This window comes from Triturus cristatus, chromosome 10 (assembly GCF_964204655.1).
Source record: "Triturus cristatus chromosome 10, aTriCri1.1, whole genome shotgun sequence".
NCBI classification, from domain to species: domain Eukaryota; kingdom Metazoa; phylum Chordata; class Amphibia; order Caudata; family Salamandridae; genus Triturus; species Triturus cristatus.
The window spans coordinates 1,066,754,583-1,066,779,146 of NC_140593.1; the positions used below are offsets into that span (position 1 = coordinate 1,066,754,583).

The 24,564-nt window shown below is 48.7% G+C and overlaps 1 protein-coding gene across 1 annotated transcript in view; it reads left to right on the plus strand.

Moving 5' to 3' along the window:
* The window catches only part of LOC146796571 (uncharacterized), a 464,924-nt gene that overhangs the window by 140,022 nt on the left and 300,338 nt on the right, over positions 1–24,564 (plus strand). Inside the window, exon 6 of the mRNA XM_085629207.1 lies at positions 23,072–23,232. Within this exon, the coding sequence (XP_085485333.1) occupies positions 23,072–23,232 (161 nt within the window). The remainder of the gene's footprint in view (positions 1–23,071; positions 23,233–24,564) is intronic.

Consider the following 24,564-nt stretch of genomic DNA (forward strand, 5'->3'; position numbering starts at 1 on the left):
TGCGTTTCTTTGCTTGATCATAGATTTGCATAATCCATCATCTGCTGCATAATCTGAAGATTTTAACAAAAACCTTTTTGTTTCTTGTTCAAACGGTACAAAGGTTACTAAAAATGCAGTGAAACGTGTTGCTGCGCTGTGGAAGGCCCTTAGCAAAGGTTGACTGGATCACCTTAGTGTTGCTTATTGCTATGTTGGGGTGTTAATGAGGTGAAGCCAATGTCCAAAACAGTGTAAAAATGACAAAATAATGTAATAATCCTATTGCAAAATGTACTGCATTATGCGGCATAATTTGCCTTTTCTTGCACCATAATTTACTCAACCATGCCTCATATTTTGGCGCTCCATGCCGCATAATTCCAGGGACCAGCGCATTTCAGACACTGGCGAGTTTCACTGTAATGGCATCCTACCCTTTCACAAGCAGCATATCCACACAAAGTAATTCCCGTCGGGGCCACAGACTGCTTTAGCAATGGGTGCTTTTTAAGACCAAAATAGTATAGTTTTTTAGCCACTGTTCTTGTTTTCAGTTTGACAAGTTCCGCTGCTTCCTTGACAACGTTTTGCAAAACCCACAACAAAACAAGCCTTTACAAAGCCAAACGGCTCGCAGCCAATTTCAGACCTATTTGCTTTGCCAATGCATGTTTTATTTCGTGGTGGCACATTGGTCCTGCTGGGCCACCTGGTGACGACGGTGACAGTCTACATGCCACGCTGTGTGTTAGGGGGCAGCAACAGACTGGTGCATGCGGCGAGACGTGCTGGCGAGGCAGCGGTCAGCTACCCTTCCATTTCCAGACTAAGTTTAGCCCGTGACGGCCGTGCCGCCCTGTTATTATCTGCCTGTATGGGATGGCTGAGAAGTATACCACAGGAGGGTCCCCAGACAGGGGCATAACACATGCCCCTGGAGTGCAGAGAAGCGGGGGAGGCGGGGGTACCTTCGAGGGTCAGCATTGTCCAAACAGGCGGCGTAGGGCGCATCGTGGATAGTACAGATATATGTGTGAAAGTAAGCCAGGTAGTGAAACCATGGTTTCATGTGACTGACTTAACCCAGCCCTTCCGGCCTTTCAGAGACAACCTTGAGATGTTACTGACTCCAAACGGGGCCCCACTGTATCGAACTCTCGGACTAGCCTGACATGAACGACAGGCAGCCGGACAGACTGCACTAGTCCAGTCTGTGCCTTTTCAGAGGCTGTTCTTTCGCATGCCCACGGGTTCCTCTGCTGTTGGAGCCAAGTCGAGCGGCTTCTCAGGGTTGTCTCTGCTCCACCCTGCGTTCCAGGAGGGGTGCGGCAGCCGCCACAGATGAATGCGCATCCACTCTCCTTGGAGCCAGGACCACAATCCCAAGAGTGCCACGCGGGTCGGCGTGTATTCTATACAACTACTTCTCTTCCTGCTGAAGTCCGGGCTGGCTGACCAAGAAGGTGCAGGGGAGTCAAGGGTGCCAAACCACCTTCCACCGGCGAAGTGATTAATCTCTGTGGTGCACAGCATCCGCAAACACCGGTAAGACAGCAGGGACTGAGATCTGTCTGAAAAATGCATAAGAATGAATGATTCGCATCCTGGTGAAATAGATGGGTTAATGTGCCCCAGGCAGATATTTGCTCGTAAGTTGCAGGTCACGAGTTAAAGTGCCTCAACACCTGGTCATATACAGTGCGATCTGAAGTTCGTAGTGCCAGATTCTGCCCTGATATCCAAGTGGGTTAATGCGCTTACAAGTTTAGACCTGAAGGACAAATGTGGTAAATGCGGAAAGAGTGTTCATTGGGTCCATGCACCCACCGATTGTCCTGCCTGCCACAAGCTTTAGTGCTGTCGCGTTGACTTTGGTTTGCAAGGTTGATATAGCAAATATCGCCTTTTATGGGCAGAGGTTTTGCAGATGTTGCACTTTGGTAGCAAACTCGATAAATACAAGTTCTTTCTGCAAGATGACATTGGTAGGCATCTATACCGAGCTAGTGAAGCGTGGACTAACAAACATGGCAAAGACGAGTACAGAGCGGAGTTCGAAATAAGAGTGATGCGCGCGCACGCGCCACAGTGAGAGATCTGTTTTCAATTATCGCCCCCGTGTCTGGGTACGATAATTGAAAACAGATGTGGCCTGTGCGGGTAACCACAAGCAATAGGCCGTGGGCAGAGCAAAGGCGGGACATGCACCTGCCTTTGCCCAATTGCGTGTGGTCTTTCTTAGAAAGACACACGCAAAGCCCAATAGCCTATCACACAAACAAAACCATACGCACAAGCTTGTGGTGAGCTTTCTGAAGCCCTTACATAAAGTTGTGCAGCGCATGCGCGCTGCGCTAGGCTCGACCTAAAAACCAGTCCCCTGCTCTCTCGGCCCGATTCACAGAACTAACTTAAGACAAAATCCTAAACTTACTACTTTTGGTATTCACAGAAGGCATTTAGTAGTAGTAAAGTTAGGATTTTGTCTTACGTCTGTCTTAAGTCTGTCTTAAGTCTGTCTTTACTATTTTTAAATGATTATGCCGCATAATTTGCCTTTTCTTGCCACATAATTTACTCACCCTTCCACATAATTTAGCCTTCTCCTGCCGCATAATTGCAGTGATCCTGATGTTAGGGTAATCAATGGCAGTGATTTTGTTCCTGTTTATATTTCACATGCTTTACTTAATCTTGCATTCCCCTTGAGTGGTAGCTATTTCCAGCATGTGTGTTTCTGTATTTCATCTCACAGCACATTACTCTTAGATGATATACCCTTTGTACTGAGTTGCCTCCAGGTGTTTTTAACAGGCTACAGTTGAGCACCTTGGAGTTGAGGCTGCAGGCAGTACAACTTTCACACTGTGCCTGTCTGTGGGTCAAAAAGGTGTTCAGATTACATGATCATTCAAAATATGGCCTCTCTGCAGAGCACAAAGAGCAATGGTCCTGCATTCCAGTTGTGATTCTATGCAAATGTGTGTGAAGGAGCTACTTATTGGTCAAAACAACAAGGGGAAAGGAAAATAATTTATTGTTGTTACTCATTTAGCTTAAACAGCTAACAACCATTGACCAAACCCAGTCGCGGCCGGCATGAGTCGCGGGTGTGGGGGTTGTGGGGGGTTGGTTTGATATTAATTATAAAAAAAAATTTAAACTTTCCTTAGCCGGCCCGATCCGATTCCACGTCGTCGCTGCTTAGGGGCCTCAAATGTTCCTATTCTGCCCAGGGCCCCACATATCCTAGGACCGGCCCTGCTGCCTAACACCATGCTTCCCTTAGGTACCCTCATTTCAGCCCCTGCACCATTTTACCAACAGTGAGCCTGCCTTTATTGTTTCCTGCGTGCCTTAGCGCTCACATTTCCCGAGGAGGAACGCCGGTCTTCGGGGGACATGCGCATAAGGATTAGCGCTTCCCGCTGCAGACACTGCTGAGAGCCTCGGGTGCGTGGGTTTCTCCTCCCTGTTGCCTAGCAACCGTAATGACCTGGGCATGCACTCGCAAGTCTCCCCGGGACTGTATGAGCTGCATGACTTACTCTACAGTGACCATGTCGTAGCCCCAACTGCACCTGTGGGCCGTGTAACAGTGCGGCTCACCTTTTACCAATGCTGGCCCAGTGTGCGAGGCCTGCCAACACCGCCGTAATTGACCCCAGACCCACCTGTGCCACTGGAGCTGTGCCGGAGCACAACTCCTCTTCCAGCAAAGTGGACCCGGTGTGCACAGCCCGCCGACATCCAGATTGGCTACTCTGACTTGGAGGTACTATGCCACAGAGTCTGTACAGTCTGCTCTCAACCCCCACGACATTGAGAGGAGTTGGGGGGAAAATTACTATGCCTCATTCCGGTCTCCTGGAGGCCACTTAGAAACTCCCGGGTTTCCGAGGCTTAGACAGCTGGGGTTTTGAACCTATAAATTACCATAAAGGCTCTGCTCAATTTTAAAGCACTGTTTTTAAGGTCCTGAAAATCGAATAACTCTTGTTCTACTCATTGTTTTTTTTTTTCATTTTGGTCTTGTTTAAATTAGATAAACGTTCTCTATTTTCCTAAACTGGTGCGGAGTCTTTTTGCGGTATTTTTATTGAGTTACTGTAATCAAAGTGTGCACAAATACTTTACACATTGCCTCTTCTGATAAGCCTGCCTGCACTGTGCCAAGCTACCAGAGGGGGAGCACAGGTTATCTTTGGTGTGTAGTTTACTTGCCCTGCCTAGAGTGATGGGTTCTGCCTGGCTTGGGTGCATACCCTAGCCAACCAGACACCCCATTTCTAACATTGCTGATCAGCGGTGAGGATGACTTGTGTTTGTGCAGTGCCTTACAGTAATTCGAATCAATTGTCTCTGATCCCTATTGGCATTTTTTGTACCACTTTCTTCAATTGGCATTTATATTTTTCAGTTCTCCCTGATGGACATTTTTGCTTTTTACTCTAAACCTTGTCTCTGATTGGTTATTGTGCATCTGCGCCTATAAGTATGTCGTTTGGGCTGGCCAAACTTGAGGGTTACACTGTGACCCAGCTCAGGGACTTCCTGCGAAGAGCACCACCAGGAAGGTGGAGCTGTAGACGGCACTGAGAGCCTATACAGAAGCCTATGCTGCATAAATGAGACCCTCTAAGGAGAATGAAGCTGAGGAAGAGCTGGATTTGGAGGATGACTTGGACCAGGGCCTGAGATGAGGGTTTGGGCTGCTTTCTGGGTTTGAGAAGAGCAGCCTACTCCCAAGAATGAGAGCCCCTTCCAGGGCAAGGCGCAGCATGCCATCCAAAGACCTGTCCCAGGAGGAGCTGGAGGACAGGCGAGAGGAGAGAAAATTTAAGTTTGAGCTGGCTTAGCTCACATTGGAGAAGGAGAAAGCCTTAGAGGAGAAAAGGCTTGCCACGGAGATGGAGGAGAGCCAAAAGAGATTGGCTATCAAAGAGAAAAAGAATATGTTGGCTCAACAGTTTAGCCTGAGAAAGCTGGACATCAAGGCCAGACAGGTTGAGCCCAGCAGTGACGATGGCAGCAATTCGTCCATGTCCTTTGAGATGAGGGTCCACATACCCAAAAGGTGGGTGGCTGATTTTGTGGTAGGAGACGACATAGACAGATGGTTTGAGTCCTATGAAATTGCCCTTCAAATGCACAAGGTCCCTAAAGCAGATTGAGGGCTGGTCTTTGGGGACACATTCCTCAGGAGGGCATGGGCGCTCTACTGGCCCTGGAAGGGAGTGGCAAGACAAGTTACCCGCTTATGAAGGAGGCCCTAATCAGGAAGTTTGGTCTAACCCCAGGGAAGTACAGGTACAAGTTCAGAGATAGCCAGAGGGTTTCTCAACAGACTTGTGTTGATTGTGTGAATTCTTTTTGCAAGGCATTGGATGGTTGGGTGAAGGGCAGTGAAGTGAAAGATTATCAGGGCTGTATAATTTATTTGCACCTGAGCATTTGTCCAGTCTTTGTTTTCCAGATCTATGCCAACACTTTGTTGACAGTAAGCTCAATAACCCCAGAGAGCTTGCTAAGGAGGCAGACCGCTGGGTCAGCACCATGGTCCACAGGAAGGTATCTGAGGGGATCACTACAAGGGTGGGCAGGGTCCCCAACTGAAGAAGGAGAGGGGGCAAAAAGAACAAGGAGTTCTCTAAAGTGCCCCCAAATAGTTCTGAGGGTCAGAGTTCTCCTCTGCCTGGTGAGAAGAAGAAATGGTTCCCTGGTTGTAAGCCTGCAGGGAAGGCTTCCGTGAAGTGCTATGAGTGCAAGCAGGAAGGGCACTGCAAAGGGGATGGCAAGTGTCCTAGGTGGGCACAGGCCCCACCGATGGGTAGTCACTGGGATTGGCCAGTATAGTGCTCAGGGAGGAGATGACCCAAGATAGTGCTGGAGAGAGTGTATAGTTAACCCTAGAGTCCCTGGGTGATGAAGAGATGGTACAGAAAAACCATATGCCTAACAATACTAGGAAGTGCAGTCAGTGGGTATCCGTCAATGGGCAGAGGGAGAAGGCTCTGTGAGACATAGGAGCCAGCATGACTACCGTCAGGTGTCATCTGATGTCTTCAGAGTAGGTTCTCCCAAACATGTTTCACCAAGTTGTTGCTGCGGATAACCATGAGAGCCAGTGGGAGAAGTTGGCCTAGTATATGCTGTCCACTAATTATAGTGGGCACCTTGTACGAGTCCAAACAACCTTTCTCTTCCAGGGGATCCTCATCAATAGTCATAAGCACTGAATATTCCCGCCCATGTGCGGGGACCCCGGAAATAATAAAATTATATATGTAAAAAGCATACATATATACAGCTCTGTATATGTATAAACATATATCATTTTTTCCAAGCAAATGCAGCTCCCATAAAAGGCTAGGCAATGTAAATATACACATCCAATAACACATATATATATATATATATATATATATATATATATATCTAGGTATAATAATACACCTAAATCTCTTTTTTTTTTTTTTTTTTTTTTTTTTTTTAAATGAGGTAAACACTCATGAGAAAGCAAAAAAAGAGAACAAACTGTGGAAAAACACAGATGTACAACACATTGCCAGCCTGCAGGCTGCATTGCAATATAATACCATAGAGACTAAAAAGCCCTGTACAGGTAAAAACTGGCACCGTGCCTTTAAGGCAGCCCTGACTTCCATATCCCATCATGCCTCAGGGGTGACAGTTAGGTCAGTTGTTCTTTCCGGCTCCTTCAGTCAGGACCCTGGAATTCAGCTCTCTTCTTTTTTGACTCTTTAGTCAAGAATTATTACAACTTAAAGAATTTTTGGACTTCTTCTTATAACATCTGAGAGGAAGTTGGTATCCTGTGTTTTTTCTGACTGATTTTGTTGCTGTTTTGTCAGAAAAATGCCTTCTTTATTTGTTCCATGTCCATCTTGTGGAAAAAAGAAGGCTGCTTCAGACACACATGAGGTGTGTATTATCTGTCTGTCGGACTCTCACTCTCCAGCAACATGCCATCATTGTGAAGACCTTTCCAAAAGGACTTTAAAGGAGAGGGAGAGGATTAGACTGTACGGCTTAGCAGAACGGTCGACGTCGAAGCAGTTGGTCCCTGTTTGCTCCCCATCGATGTCGGGCTCGGCGTCGAAGACTCCAGCGGCGGGATCGTCGCTGAGAGGTGAGGAGTCAAGGGGAAGTCATGCTGCAAAGAGAAAATCGTCGTCGACTTTAGATTCAGCGTCGAAGCGGATGCGTTCGACGTCGACGGCGTCTAAAAGCTCGGCGTCGAGGACTCGGCGCCACAGTTCTACGTCGATAAAGCATCTGTCGACGTCAAGAGAAGATCGATCGACGTCTGCACAGAGATATCGTTCGTCGTCGAAGGAAAGACATCGTTCGATGTCGAGGTCGGCGAGACATCAGTCGACGTCGCAAGAAGTACGTAGGCGACCTACACCACAGTCAACGTCGAGACCAAGATCGCCGTCAAGATCAAGATCGCCGTCGAGGAAACATCGTTCGTCGGCGAAGAGGCTTTCGACGTCGTCGGAGCATTCGACGTCTAGGCAGAAGTCTCCGTCAAGAACGACGTCGAGGCAGGCGCCTCCGTCGGAGTCGACGTCGAGGCAGACGCCTCCGTCAAGGCCGACGTCGAGGCAGGGGCCTCCGTCGGAGTCGACGTCGAGGCAGGCGCCTCCGTCAAGGCAGACGTCGAGGCAGAGACCTCCGTCGGAGTCGAGGCAGGTGCCTCCGTCCTCACAGGTCTCCAAAGCTTTGGAGAGGTACATAAAGCCTCCGTCGAAGATAATCTCGACGTCGAGGCAAGAAGCTCTGAGCCTCGAGGATTCGAGTCCAAGATCTCCGGTGATAGGCCTATCACCGTCGAAGCAGCCCTCTGCTGAGGGTACGCAGGAGGTGTCACATGTTCGCCTCACGATTCGACCAGTCTCAAGGCGAAAATCTCCTCATAGACTGCTATATACAACTCCTGAGTCACCGCGTCTCATATCTATCTCGCCTTCAGGATCAGAGGGCTCAGGTTCAAGATCCGAATCACCAGAGCTTGTGCATCAATCTCCAGTACCTGCAAGAGAAAGTTCGCAGGAGGAGGACAATGCGGTACCTCAAAGTCCCGTAAGGGAGATGCCTCAGGACCCTGCTATGCCCGACGCAATAAGGGCATCGCTAACAAGATTAAGGGGCATGGAATTCCCAGCGAGACCGATCAGAATCAGGAAGATCAGGAAGAGAATCTCGAGGTCACTCTCGAGCACCAAGAAGGCGATCCAGGTCTTCCTCCCGCAGAAGAGAGTCGACCAGATCAGAGAAAAGGCGCCGTAGAACCCCTTCTACCTCCCCTTCTTCCAGATCATCCAAAAGGGATTATTCACCGACACTCTCGGAGACGCCACCCTCTCGGGTATCTCCGGTAGATGATATTTCTACGTTTCAGGAAGTGTTGTGTAGAGGAGCTACAAAATTAAATATCCCTATGCCGGTTCAGGAGACCACTTCATCCATAATCTTTGAAACTCTTCATGAACGCACAGTGTCACGCCCGTTATTGCCATTAGTCCCTGGTTTGTTGCAACCAGTAATGGATATTTTTCTCACACCAGCAACCACCAACACGGCGCCGGCGAGGATTCTAAAAAAGTACCGTCCAGCTCCGGAGGATCCTCTATTCCTAAAATCAGATCCTCCACCGGACTCTGTCATCACCGCTGCTGCCAGGAAGACACATGCAGTAGCTGGGTCTTCAACGGTGCCACCAGATAAGGACAGTAAGACACAAGACTCCTGGGGGAGAAAAGTTTGCGGCTCAGCATCCTCAAGCTTAAAGGTGGCCAGTGCCTCAGCGCTTCTGGGGCGCTATGATAGATCATTCTGGGACTCTCTTCAGAGGTTCATTGACAAAGTTCCATCAGAGGACAGACGGGACTTTGAAGAAATTTTGCATGAGGGAAGTCTGGTTTCTAACCCGATCATAAGTGCAGCGGCGGACGGGGCAACACTGGCAGCGCATGAATATGCACACGGAGTCACAGCCAGAAGATCATCCTGGCTTAGATTGACGGCCTTGAAACCGGAAGCGCAGGCAAGAATATTAAATCTGCCTTTCTCCGGTAGTTCTCTTTTTGGGTCCCATGCAGACGAAGAAATGGCCCGTATGAAGGCAGAGTTGGAGACCATGAAAGCCGTCGGGCTTGAAAAGAGAAAAGAGTTTCGACGCCGCAAGGGAAATGACAGGCGCAATTACCAACAGAGGGTTCAAACCCCTCATTGGCAAAAGAACCAGGACCAGCAAGGTCAAAAGAAACAGCAGTACCAGTCCCGCAAGCCATCCAGGGGACAGGGTAACAACAGGCAGTCTAATGCTGGAAACAAAGCTCCGGGGAAGCAATGAGAAGCCGCTTCCTCCGATGCTGTCCACCGCTCCGGTGGGAGGAAGTGTTGCACATCATCTTCCAGAGTGGCAGTCCATCACAAAGGACAAGTGGGTCCTGAATATACTGCGTCATGGGTACTCGCTTCGTTTCAGAAGTCACCCCCCATCGATTCCTCCTGTCAATTCATCCCAGCATCTAAAGCAGCTCAGAGAAGAGGTAGCGACGCTTCTACTCAAATCTGCAATAGAAAAAGTACCCAAAAACCAAAGAGGAAAGGGAGTTTACTCCAGATACTTTCTCATTCAAAAGAGGAGTGTGAAGGTAGAGTTCAGACCCATTTTAGACCTACGGATACTGAACAAACACATAAGAAAGGAAAAATTTCGCATGCTGGCGCTCCACCAAATATATCCTCTTCTCCGGATGGGCGATTGGATGTGTTCACTGGACCTTCAGGACGCATATTTCCATATTCCCATCCTAAGGAATCATCGAAAATTTCTCAGGTTTGTGGTAGGCAACTCTCACTATCAGTTCAAAGTCCTCCCATTTGGCCTAAAGTCAGCTCCTCGAGTATTCACAAAATGCGTGGCAGTAGTAGCGGCTGCTCTGAGGCGCGCAGGAGTCTTCGTCTATCCCTACCTAGACGACTGGCTAATAAAGGGCTCATCGCCTCAGAATGTGCGGTCACAGCTGTCGCTATGCCTGAACTTATGTTGCAAGTTGGGTCTCAGAGTGAATGCCAAAAAGTCCAATTTTTCACCAACACAGAGGATCCACTACCTGGGTGCAACTATAGACTCCGTAGTAGGAAAAGTGTTTCCTTCGGAGGAAAGACAGTCATCCATTATTCTAAAAGGCAGGCAGATTATAACCAGCAATCTGTCGTCGGCAAGGCAAATCTCATCTCTGCTAGGGGCCATGGCATCCTGCATCTTCCTAGTGCCCAATGCCAGGCTAAGGATGCGTCCTCTCCAGCAAGACCTCGAGGACAAATGGGATCAAAGAAACTCCCTGTGGGAGGAAAAGGTTTGCCTCTCCTCTGCAGCCAAACAGTCAGTCAAGTGGTGGCTGAAGCCAAGGAATCTACAAGTGGGGATCCCCTTCCATCAAGAGCCCCCAACTCAGACCTTAATCACCGACGCATCCCATCAGGGATGGGGGGCGCATTTTGGGACTCTGCAAACTCAGAGACAGTGGTCCAGCAGCGAGCAGTTGTACCACATCAACATGCTGGAGCTCAGGGCAGTCCACCTAGCCCTCAAAGCGTTCCTGCCTGCGATCACAACGAGTACCATTCTAGTGCAGACGGACAATACCACCACAATGTACTACCTGAACAAGCAGGGGGGTACTCGATCCAGAACGCTCTCGCTGGAAGCTCAGTCCCTGTGGCACTGGATCCTAGCAAGGAACATCTCATTGAAAGCGGTGCACCTACCAGGAGAACTCAACGTGCAAGCGGACTTACTCAGTCGGCATTTTCAAGAGCCAGAGGACTGGGTAATCAACGACGAGGTGTTAGAAGACATCTTCGGAGAATGGGGACGTCCGCAAGTGGACCTCTTCGCGGACGAGCAAAACACAAAATGCCGAGGCTTCGCCTCAAGATACCATCGACCAGGATCCCTAGGGAATGCCCTTTTGATCAATTGGTCAATGACATTTGTGTACGCTTTTCCGCCTCTCCCACTAATCCCCAAGGTGGTGACCAAGTTGCAGAATTCATCTGCCAAGATGATCCTCATAGCACCGGACTGGCCGAGGCAGTGGTGGTACACGGATCTCCTACACATGTCGATCCGCCCCCACAAGCGGCTGCCGTGCAGGCCGGACTTGTTGTCCAAGATGCGGGGGAAGATTTACCATCCCAGCCTTCCCTCGCTGAGCTTAACAGCATGGCTCCTGAAGTCCTCCAGTATGGCCATCTGAACCTCCCTCAAGAGTGTATGTTCATACTGAAGGAAGCCAGGAGGCCTTCGACAAGACACTCCTACTTCTGTAAGTGGAAAAGGTTTTATATATGGTGTGCTCAGCATCATTATGATCCCACTAAATGCCAGGAGGATGTAATTTTGCCCTATCTTCTACATTTAGCGAGGGCAGGGTTGAAATTTTCATCCATAAAGGTTCACCTAGCAGCCATAACAGCATACAGGCGTTCGCCTTCACAGCAGTCATTTTTTAAAGTGCAGGTAGTGAAGGATTTCTTGCAAGGACTCAAGAAAGTCTATCCCCCTGTTAGACCTCCCTCTCCTTCCTGGGAGCTAAACTTGGTTCTGTCCAAGCTCATGGGTTCTCCTTTTGAGCCTATTCATAAGGCTACCCTACAGCACCTCACATGGAAGACAGCATTTTTAATAGCCATCACTTCAGCACGGAGGGTCAGTGAGATACAGGCCCTCTGTTCTAAAGAGCCCTACACTATTTTTCATCTGAATAGGGTGGTGATGAGGACTCATCCTTCGTTCCTACCTAAGGTGGTATCGGAGTTTCATGTAAACCAAGCCATCTCCTTACCAACCTTTTTTCCCAACCCCTCCTCTCCGGCCGAGAGGGCGTTGCATTCTCTAGATGTCAAAAGGGTCCTAAAATTCTACCTAGATAGGACTAAGAATGTCAGGAAATCTGATCAATTGTTTGTGAACTATGGGGTTGTCCGTATGGGCTTTGCGGCTTCCAAACGTTCCATTGCTAGGTGGATTGTTTCAAGTATTACATTGGCCTACCAACTGGCTCAGAAACCATTGGGGGCGCGCCCTAGAGCGCATTCGACAAGAGTAAAAGCGGCTACCGCGGCTTTTCTCAATAATGTCCCACTCTCCGAGATCTGCAAGGCAGCCACTTGGAGATCTGTCCACACCTTTACCAGGCACTATTGTCTGGATTCGGACACCAGAGCAGACACTCAAGTAGGACAAGCCTCCTTGAGGAATCTGTTCCATGCATAATCATTTTCATGATTCTCTTTCTCCATGGGTGGTACAATCTTTTTTCATTTGCCTGCAGGTGGAAGGTGAGCTTGCTACTCTATTCAGTGCTTATGACTATTGATGAGGATCCCCTGGAAGAGAAGGGTAAGTTACTTACCTGTAATCCTAGTTCTCTTCCAGGGGTATCCTCATCAAAGTCATAAGCAACCCACCCACCTCCCCAGGCAAATGAGAAGAAGTGTATTATTCATTATGGAAAGGATATATCTTTGTGTTTAGGACTACGGTCCCGCAAAGAACAACTGACCTAACTGTCACCCCTGAGGCATGATGGGATATGGAAGTCAGGGCTGCCTTAAAGGCACGGTGCCAGTTTTTACCTGTACAGGGCTTTTTAGTCTCTATGGTATTATATTGCAATGCAGCCTGCAGGCTGGCAATGTGTTGTACATCTGTGTTTTTCCACAGTTTGTTCTCTTTTTTTGCTTTCTCATGAGTGTTTACCTCATTAAAAAAAAAAAAAAAAAAAGAGATTTAGGTGTATTATTATACCTAGATATATATATATATATATATATATATATATGTGTTATTGGATGTGTATATTTACATTGCCTAGCCTTTTATGGGAGCTGCATTTGCTTGGAAAAAATGATATATGTTTATACATATACAGAGCTGTATATATGTATGCTTTTTACATATATAATTTTATTATTTCCGGGGTCCCCGCACATGGGCGGGAATATTCAGTGCTTATGACTTTGATGAGGATACCCCTGGAAGAGAACTAGGATTACAGGTAAGTAACTTACCCTTATTGATGATTAGGTTTAAGACAACCTTTATTGAAAGCTATCCTAGTGGTAGCTGTGGAGAGCAGACTTCAGGCTAAGTCTTGAAGGAGTGTAAAGCAGCTTGGTTTACCAGATTATAACCTCTTGAATAACTAAATGAAAGGAGAACCACACAAGGTATATATATAAAATATATGTATTTATTTCAAAATAATCTCCACTAACCTCTTTATGAAGTTGGAGAGCCAGGCACAAAATAATACAGTTATTAAACGACAGTAAATAGCACGATATACAATGGTAAGGTAAGGTAATACTTTTTTGTGCAGTTAATTAAAACCATTACAAACCTTCATCAATAAAAACAGTTTTGTGTCTCTAGAACAGCCATAACAAATTGCGATAATACTGTGGTAGGGTGTAAGTAAAAACTGCGATATACAATGGGCCCCAGGGGGAGACCAAACCATATATTCAGAAAGTGGTATAAGAACCACGACTTGACTAGACCCAGTGCCTAGAGCACGTAGAATCGCTGGGACCCAAAAGAACCACCCAAGGCAGTGACACAGGAGACCCACGCGGGACGTGTGCAGTGTGAGAACACAGCCGTGAGCCCCATACAATTTAATAGGAAAGTCACGGTTGGAATTTTAAAGAATAAGGACACTTAGGAGAGGACTTTGAGCAAACCCCTTTACACTTAGAGGGTTCTAGGGCCAGCACCCGCGGGAACACCTGAGTACTCGTGTTACCTCACCCAGGGACGCCGGGTGCATAGGTGTCAAATGGTGTTGGGAATCGTCATTGATTTCAATGGCGATGTACTGCAAAGTGCTTCTGCTGTGGAAAAGAGAAGTGTCCGGTGTCATCCAAGCCTGGATCGAAGATGTGAAGAACCTGAAAGCAGAGGGACAGAGTCTGGGTCCCTAGCCAGTGACCAGGGGCACGATAGACGAATGCCCACCGATGTTGGGTCTTTCAGGTGCGAAGAGGTGAAGCTTGTCTCCACTGCCACGAGGACTAGGAGGCGTCGAAGACGACCACAGTCTGCAGGTGAGCTGTCCCATGAAGGATGTCGAGTGCTGGGGGTTCAGTTTCCAGATTGGAGACCAACAAGCCCTGGCAACTGCAACCCACGCGGTGAGAGAAAAATGGCTTCGGTGTGGACCAGCAAGGTCCTGTGGACTCCCTAACCAATGGACAGTCAGGGCACGTCTGGAGCAACCAGGTTAGCCCGTTGAAAATCAAAGTACCCTTCTCAGGGACCCACAACTCAACGGACAAGGGATCACGAAGGGACCTCAAGAGGTACACTAGATACCAGCCCACGGGTCACTCGAGGAATGTAGGCCAGCAAATCTTCGGTCGAATCACTGCTCGGGGTCTAGCCCAAAGCACAGCCTCATGGATCACCAAGAAGCATATACTGCTGCAAATGTGCACGGTGTCCAGGGGTTCGGGTTGCACGGTCCCCACAAGGGCTTTGGATCTCAGAGTTGCTGAGAGCACGGATCGGCCTTGGGGAAGCTTGGAAACCCACCTCCTGTGTTGCAAAATCATCGGTGTCCTTCGGGAGCAGCGTCGATGCAAACTGGACAGATGCGTCTTTGGTGTCTGCCTTGCAGGGGAGTAACTCCTTTACTCCAAGGGAGATTCTTTGGTCATCCAACGTCGTGTAGCTAGTAGAAGTTCTGGGATTCTGTAGCAGAGTTTCGTCCAGGTAAATCTAAAGTCCTGTAGTCAGAGGTTCCTACCTTATACCCAAGGAAGGGGTGGGACAAACTCTGGGGACCCACCTATGGAAGGGTCAGGACAGAGGGGTGGCTACACCCATATCCTTTGTCCAGTTTCGTGCCAGAGCAGGGGCTGAGTGCCCCTGCAACCGGTTTGAGCTGGACTATGCACAGGGACACCAAATGTGCCCCCAGTGCAGACATCAAAGCACTTTTGGAGTGCACCCACCCAGCCCCAATACACTAAAGCCGGCCTGGGAGGTGGTTACACCTCCCTGTGACAGGAAACCTATTGTCCAGGCCTCCCCTGCCAGAGTTTCGTCCAGCAGCAGGAGGGCAGACTCGTGTCTCTGGCTGGCAGCATCCATTTTGTGATGCCAGGGTCTGTTAAGCCGGTACCGGGTATACCGGTGCTGTCATGTTTCTCCCTCTAGTTACTGGTATGGGGGTATGATTCCAAGGTGTTTGACACCAAACACAACATCTTTCCATGCAGCCATTAAAAAGTTAGCATTTACTGCGCGGTTATAATGCACTTAAGAGTATATGGTTTGGCTGCATCATAACCAACCCTGGAATAAAGGTTGCATGGGCACCCTCTCACATGAAACCCAGCACCCTGCCTTCAGGATTGTTAAGGCCTGCCATATGGGTGACTGATAGTTTTACATGTGCAGTGATCTAGAGAGATATAGGTAACCTGTATCTCAGTAAGGGGTGCATGCACTAGCTTACACAGGCTGCTGTAGCAGACCTGTTGTGTCATTTTAAATGGCTTCCCAGAGGTGGCACAAAAGCTGCTGCGGCCCCTGGTAGGCCTATGGGGTACCTATGCCCTGGGTACATAGTATACCATATACTAGGGACTTATAAGAGTACCCCAGAATCCAATCTGGAGTGTACCTAAAGTACATGCAATCAATTTAGAGAGAAAGCAGCTAGGCTGGGGCCCTGAATAGCAGGGTCCCAGCCAGACTAAAGTCGAAAAACAGTGAAACATCAGCAAAAAGTGGGGGTAAACATTAGAAGCAGATCCTACTCTCCTACAGCCAGTACCCTGTGGCCATGGTTCCCTTTGAGTAGGGGGAGGTCTCAGGTCTGCTGAGGTAGCTGTGAGTCTGTCCATGCCTGTGGATTATCTGCTGGGCAATGATCAGGAGCATGCCATCTCGAAGGAGGTGGAGCTCAGGTCACACTTGGAAATGATGGGGTTGCCTGAATGGGTGTGCCTGACTACACTATCCATGACAGCTTGTGAGGGTGGTCAGAGAGACCTGGTGCCTGAAACAGTGACCCAGGTGCCTGTCAAAAAGAGGAAGGGCAAGGGTCACGAGAAACCCGCTCCTTAAATTCCCTTGGTTTGGGAGGAGGTGGAAACTGAGGGGGTCGCCCCAGTACCTATAGGGGAAGATGTGGCTGAACTAAGGAACCTGTCTGAGCTGACCAGTTGGCTGCAGGAAGGGGGTCCCACCAGGGAAGAGTTCTGCAAGGAGCAGAAGGAGTGCCCTTCTCTTGAGTGTCTTTGGTGGCAAGCCGAGGCCCAGGCTGATGGTGACTCCTCTGGGCAGCTCCTGATTTATTGGGAGAATGATCTCCTGCATAGTGAGCCTAGTCTCCTGAGCCTGGTGCAGCACATGTGTTGGTGGTACCCCAGCGCTTCAGGGCCTTCCTACTGAGTCTGTTTCATGTTGTGCCACTGGCAGGTCATTTAGGCCAAGACAAGACCTTTGACAGGCTTGTCACCCACTTTTATTGGCCTCAAATGCGTTCTGCAGGTCCTCTCCTACCTGCCAGGCAAGTGGCAAGTCAGGAAGAAGTGCAAGGACCCCCTGCAACCATTCTCTGTCATTAGCACTCCTTTTGAGTGGGTTGTTATCGACATTGTGGGGCCTCTGAATTCCAAAACAGCCATGGGCAACAGATTTGTTCTGGTCTTGGTGGACTATGCCACCCATTACTTGGCTGCTATCCCTCTCAGAACAGTGACTGCACCTGCGAAGGCTAGGGCACTGATGGGGATCTTTACCCAAGCAGGTGGTACCTGACCGGGTTACCAACTTCATATCCAACTACATGAAGGCCATGTGGAAGGAGTGTGGTGTTACCTATAAGTTCACCATTCCTTACCACCCCCAAAAGAATGGGTTAGTTGAAATATTCAACCGTACCCTTAAAGGCACGATTATGGGTCTACCTGAACCCATGAGGTGTAAATTGGACATCTTCTTGCTGTGCCTTTTATTCAACAACTGGGAGGTACTACAGAAGGGGGTAGGCTTCAGCCCCTTTGAACTTTTTATTGACATCCTGTGAGAGGGCCTCTTAGTCTAGTTAAAGAATCCATCCCAGGATGTAGTTAGGTACTTTCTGGCATTTTGAAACCAGACAGCCCGCTTCAGGAAGCTTGCACAAGAGAACCTTGAAGCTAGCCAGGAGGACATCAAATTATGGTATGACCAGAATACCTCTCTGTTGAATTTCAGCCTGGCAAGAACGTGTGGGTGATGGAGCCAGTGGAGCCCAGTGCTCTCCAGGACTGTTGGTCTGGCTGTTAAGCAGCAAAGGAGCGCAAGACCGATGTCACCTACCTCGTGGACTTGCAGACTCCTAGGAACCATTTGAGGGTCTTCCACATAAACTGCCTCAAGCCCCATTTTGAGTGGTCTTTGATAACCATGCTCTTAGTTACTTATGATGTGGTAGAAGAGGAGAGGAAACATCTCCCATACCTTATCTTCCAAGGAGCAGGATGAGTCAGTACAGGGTGTCAGCCTGTCCACTACACTGACCCTATGTCGGCAGAGAGGCTGCCACCAGTTGCTGGGGTCTTGATACAGTACCCTCCCACTTTGTGCCTGGTAATTGATGCAACTTTGACTAAAGTGTACTGGTTTCCTGCTAATCAGGTCCCCAGTACCAGTTTTCTTTCCCGAATAATGTTCATCTGTTTCTCCCAATTGGCAATACCTTTAGCATACTCTATAAGTCCCTAGTAAATGTTACCCCTGGTACCTAGGGCCTGAGGTACGAAAGAGGGTCTCTAAGGGCAGCAGCACAAATTGTGCTACCCTAAAGGACCCCTCACCAAGCACATGCAAGACTTGCAGGTCCTATTACTGCCAGTACAAGTGTACAAGGAAGCAGTTTTAAAACATTTTCTGGACACTAGTGAAAACGAGTTCCTCAGCTACATGATGGCTTCACTGAAGATAGGGATGTTGGATATCAAACATCTCATATTGGTAAACCCACACTGATTCCAGTGATGAATTTACCAATACATGTACCCAGAGGGCACCTTAGAGGTGCCCCCTGAAAATATGCCAGCCTCTGGTGTGCTCGATGACTGTTTTTTTCCAGCCTGCCACCCGAGACACTGTTCTGACCTCCTAGGGCAAAAGCCTCTGCTCCCAGGAGACCCAGAACAAAAGCCTATCTGGGAACAGGGTATAACATCCCCTCCCAAAAGATGATCTGCTAGATAATTAGCCTTCCTAGGCTGGCAAACTTCAGAGAGCTTCCGCCTTTGAAATGCAAATCTGGCTCCCCCTCACAGGAGAGGAAGCCGACCAACTTGTTCAGAGCCCCTTCATCACCTGGACAGGCACGAAAATTAGCTAGTCATGTAGGCATACCACCCCCAGGCTAGTACCACCCCTAAGGTGGGCTAAACTGAGATGGACACAATTTTTCAGAAGTAGCCATCTTTGTGAATTTTGGGCCAGGATTATGCCCACTTCCAACAGGAGGTGGTCATTTAGGGGGCGGTTTGACCCCATGGGTAGTAACCCATTGGCTACTACCCTACACTTCCCTAACACCCCTAAATTCAGTATTTAGATGACCTGAAGGAAGAAGATGGAGGAGAAACGTTGCACAGAAAGAACAGAAGACCCAGCAACTGACTTAGCGCCAACCCTGACGGCCTGCGTGCTGACTTCTCCTGTTGCACCGGAAGTCGACTTGTTCTGTAGCTGCTGAGTCCCCAAAACTCGGGAGACCTTCCAGCCTTTGCCCAGGAACCAAGACGTCTAAGGGGACAGTGGAACTGTCCCTTGCATCCTGCAGACAGCAAAAGAAAAAACCAAGAGGACTCTGGCCCTGCCAAAACCCGATGCTGCCAAGCATCACTGTACCCGAGCCCTCCAGCCCATGTCGAACTGGACCAACGGTGTCCGCGTGGTCCCCAAGCCCTCACTGTATGGAGTCCTATGTGGATTAACTCCTCGTAAACTCCACGACATCGCCTGCAGCCTCTGTTGACAGGCCCCCTCAACCGCGAGTGCTTCCGGACAGAGAAGCTCGACACCCCAAAGACCCTCTGCACCCGGACGCCCCGTCATGAAGAGAAGAGAATCGAAGGTGTCCCTTCGTCCCTCAACATCGCAAGAACCAAGCCACTCGTTGGTTTCACCAGACTGGTCACACAGTCCCCTCCTGCAGTCTCTTTCTAACGTGACCCTTCTCCTTTGGATAACAATGGCCACTGTACGCTGTTTTGCATCTCTCCCCCCAGCCGCCCTAGGACTGCTGGTTGTGCTCTGCTGGTGCTGCTTTGGAACTTGCCCATCACTCACCTTAACTCCTGGAAAGATTGCTGACAAAAACCGATAAGCCGCATATGATTTTCCTCCCATAGGTTAACATTACAGAAATTGCACTATGACAACTTTTTTAACTGAAAAATATTTCTATTTAAAAACTTATTTACCTGAATGATTTTCATCTGATGCCTAAACATATATAAAGATACGTGCTATTTTTTATAAATTGGTGTGGATCTCCTTTTTGAGTCATGTGTCTCATTAATTGACCAGTGTGTGTATGTTTTAGATGTCTTGCATTCCTCTGTGTTAAGCTTAAGACTGCTCAACCACACTACCCCCTAACAGAGCACTTTGAGATTGCCATAGCAACCCCCCTGTCCACTCATAAGGGAACCGCTAGATTCTTTATACGGTGTATCAGATTTTTGATATATCACATAAAGAGATAGCTTCCTACAGGCAGTGTGCCTCTTTGTTCTCCCTTAGCCCAGGACTCACTACATTGTGTACCCATGATATTGTTACTGGGGACAGCACACCTGTAAAGAATAACATTTACAGCTTGTCTGATAAGGTGAGGACTAGCATTAAGTAGGAGGTCTCCAAGATGCTGGCGTTAATGGTGATTTTGCCCCCAAACAGCCCTTGGTCCAGCCTAGTAGTGTTGGTTCCTAAGGCTGCCCCTCCAGGTGACACACTGGAACTCAGGTTCTGTGTAGACTGCAGTGTCCAGGACTGGTGCACACCCTACCCACAGGGCTGATGACCTCATAAAACAGCTTGATACTGACAGATTGCCTTGACTGAAAGGGGTAAAGAAAGGTGAGCGTTCTCAACACCAGAAGGACACTTCCAGTTCCTAGTCCTGCCTTTTGATTTGAAGAATTCCCCTGCCACCTTCCAGAGGCTGGTCAAACAGGTCCTGGCTGGGTTAGAGAACTTCAGTGCCGCCTACCTAGACGACATTGCGGTCTTCAGCTCCAGTTGGGAGGACCATTTGAACCACCTCCGGGAAGTGTTTCAGGTGCTACAGAGCACATCCTGACTATCAAGGCCAGTAAGTACCAGACAAGGCAGGGTTCTGTGGTCTACTTGGGACACCAAGTAGGAGGTGCAAGGTGCAGCCCTTGTAGCCCAAAATTGACATCATTCTGGCTTGGGAACTCCTCAAGACCCAGACACAAGTGAGAGGCTTCTTAGGCCTTAATGGTTATTTCAGGAGATTCAACAAGGGATATGGCACCATTGTTGCCCCCTTGGCAGAGCTGGCTTTGAAGAAGCAGCCACATCAGGTGAGCTGGACCAGGAGTGCCAGAAAGCTTTTGACACCCTGAAGGAAGCCATGTGCACGGCACCCGTGCTCAAGGCCCTCGATTTCTCCCTAGAGTTTGTTGTGCAGACAGACTCCTCAGAGCATGGCCTAGGTGTCGTGCTCTTACAGCTAAATGAAGAGGACTCGGATCAGCCTGTAGCCTTCATCAGCTGGAGGCTACTTCCCAGGGACCAGAAGTGGAGCATGAATGAAAGGGAAGCCGTTGCTGTGGTCTGGACACTGAAGAAGCTATGGCCATATCTGTTTTGCACTCACTTCTGGGTTCAGACAGACCGCTGTGCCCTCAGACTCTTAATTCAGATGAGGGGTGGGAATACCAATCTGTTGAGGTGGTCCAACAGGGAATGGATTTTATGGCAGAACACTATCCCGTCCCCGACCACCCCAATGATGATGATCTCTCCAGGTTTAGCGACTGGGATTTCTTGACTGGGGTTTAATGTTTGAATTGTTCTGCATTCTGTCCATCTTTTGTGTGCCTTTTGTTTTCTTGCCCTAAGTGCGCCAGGTATGCCCAGACTTGGGTCCCGGGCTCACTGTGCCACTGGATTCAAGCTAGCCTGGCTGATGAGGGGTGATGCCCGAAACCGGTCCCAGGATGCTTGTTTCTGGTCCAGGGAGGACCTGACTTGGCAGTTCGGGCTGGACTGTTCCCATAGGGAGCCGGGTCAAGACTGATTTGTAGATGGTTGAGTTTAAACTGGAATTGCTTGGGGACCAAAACACTATGGATTTAGGCCCAGATTTCTGTACTGGGATGAATGTTTGACATTGTCCATCATTCTGCCCATCAATTGTTTTTTTTGCATTTTTCACCCCGATTGGGCTGGGTATGTCCAGACGCGGGTCTCCTGCTTTCCTTGCCAATGGAGTCAAGCTAGCCTGGCTGATGAAGGGTGATACCCTGAAACCGGTCCCAGGATGCTTGTTTCTGGTCCAGGGAGGACCTGCCCTGGCAGTTTGGGCTGGACTGTTCCCATAGGGAGCAGGTTGAAGACTGATTTGCATATAACCAGGTTCAAACTGGAATGGCCTGGGGAGCAAAACACGATGGATTTGGTCCTAGATCTCTGTACTGGGGTGAATGTTTGACATTGTTCAGAATTCTGTCGAGTGGGACGGGTATGCCCAAACGTGGGTCCCGTGCTCTCCATGCCACTGGAGCCAAGCTAGCCTGGCTGACGAGGGGTGATATCCTGAAACTGGTCCCAGGATGCTTGTTTCTGGTCCAGTGAGGAACTGGCCTGGCAGTTTGGGTGGACTGTTCCTATAGGGAGCAGGGTCAAGACTGATTTGTATATGGCTGGCTTTAAACTGCAATGGCATGGGTAGCAAAAAAACGATGGATTTTTGCCGAGATCTCTGTATTGGGGTGAATGTTTGGCATTGTTCAGCATTCTGTCCATCAGTTGTTCTTTTTACTTTTAGAAAGTTTACATTTTCTTAGTTTAACCATCCTGTGCCTCCGCCTGTCTCTGAATACAGGTCAGGCTGACAGCTGGGCTTTGTGCATTCCATCTGGAGTGAGACATTTGCATCCTGATGGCCCATTACCAGACTGATGGGCCTTCTTGAGGTAGATTAGGAGGGAGGGGCTGACACCTGCACCTGAATAGGGCTGTGCTGTCCCCACACAAAGAGCTGCAAACTCCCCTGTAGTGAATCTGGAGTCAGGGAATGAAGGGCAGGGACCTTGTGAGGTTCAAAGACCCCTTTTGTGGTCTCCCACACTTTAAAGACTCACTTTGGTATACATATTGGACCTCGGACACCCCACGTAAGTTCACTTTGTAGTCCAGAGGAGACCCTGCAACCAAAAGGAGCTGTCCTGCCAGGAGGGACTCCCACTTTGCACTGTGCTCTGCTGTGTTGGCCTGCTCCATGCTAACTCATCAGAATAGCTATACAATGACTGGAAAGCAGCCAACGTTTTCCAGCTACCGATAAAATCAATGACTTGAGACCTCTACAGAGCTCTGAACATCTAATCTCAATAATAAGCATTGAGTATGCCTCCTTCAGTAAGTAAAATTGAATTCAGCCTAAAACAGGGGTGAACAAAGTTATTCCACGAGGCTGGAGCTTGCCCTGATTTTCAGCGTATCTACTTGAAATACATTTACTTATAATGAATCTGAGGGGCATGATTTACCTAGCCAGTGGTTATCCGGAAAATCTGGCATGGATGGAGTTATCATGAACCAACATTGAGCATCCCTTGTCTGTGAGATTCCAAATAGAAAGAAATAAAGAGAGTATTGATACCAGCCCACACTAACTGAAGGTAGATTGTTTTATAATTTACATTGAAATCAGCCAAAACATCAACTTCTGGCTAATTGATGGTCTTCCATTCAATATCATTTTTTTTGTTACAGGAATTAAGCCAGGAAAATCAGAGCCTTGATATACCTCAGCAACGTATTCTCAGGTCCTTTTTAATGTCAGCCCGCCATGGTGGCTCTGAGCTCAATGAGCAGGACAAAACAAAGCTGAATTTGATGAACTTGAATCTCATGGACTGTACTACAAAATTCAAGTAAGCTACTGATCTGTTTTTTTTTTTTTTTACTCGGCTAGTAGTCTCTGCCAATTATGAGTGTCCCACATAAGAACAAGGTATTGACTTGTAACTAGGAATTCTGTGTTTTGTACTCCTTGCAGGTCTGCAGTTGTTCAATATATCCCTCTTGCTGGATATGACATTCCAATAATAGATAATTTAACCTTTTTTAATAATTTTTTTATTTTATTAAATATGTTGGATTGCAACATCTTGTGATTCTTATTGTAAAATTCATATTCATATCTTCATTCATGGACATCGATTCATCAAAATCGCACGCGTCAGAATACCTTCACCCCTCCTGAGGCACAGCCAGGAGATAGCCTTTGCGTATTTGCACATTCATTTTTTTAAAATACCTGTAACTTTTTGCTGCTATACTTGACCAGTATCTGCCTTCCTGGTTCTCCTGCCTGAAAGCATCCCCAGCAGCCGACCTAGCGCTGAGAGGGAGAGCTCGCGGGAGTCTTGGCAGGCGCCATCGGCCACGCTGAAGCGAGGGACACGCCCCCTCGAGGCCACGCCCCCTTGTTGCGTATAAACTGAGCGCTGACTTGCGAGCGCGTCAGAATACCTTCACCCCTCCTGAGGCACAGCCGGGAGATAGCCTTTGCATATTTGCACATTCATTTTTTTAAAATACCTGTAACTTTTTGCTGCTATACTTGACCAGTATCTGCCTTCCTGGTTCCCCTGCCTGAAAGCATCCCCAGCAGCCGACCTAGCGCTGAGAGGGAGAGCTCGCGGGAGTCTTGGCAGGCGCCATCGGCCACGCTGAAGCGAGGGACACGCCCCCCTCGAGGCCACGCCCCCCCCCCTGCCCTATAATAATGTGTATGCACCGGAAGCGCAGCGGACGAGCGCAGCGGGCGCGACGAATGCGCGCCGCAGGCGCGCATAAGGCAAGCTCGTCTGCGCTCGTCCGCGCCGAGTCAGGGCCTAGGGCCAGTCCCTCTGCCTCCCAGTCCTCAGAACCTATACACTACAGTGCTGAAACCCTCCACAGTCTCAGGACACCCAACAGCAACTGTAGTCGACACAGCTATCAAGCTGACACCCTGCCGCCTACCTGTCCTAAATGCCACTACTCCTTCAAACCCAAATTAATCATGGAACCGCTACACGACTTCCGTATGTTCTTATTGAACTGCCGCTCTCTCCCCAAACATACGGCTGAAATCGCGCTTCTAATAGAGGAACACACACCAGACATTCTGTTTCTAACAGAAACCTGGTTATCCCCTGAGGCCGATCCAGCGGTCATAGAAGCCCTCCCACCAGGCTTCCAAATCTCCCGCCAAGACC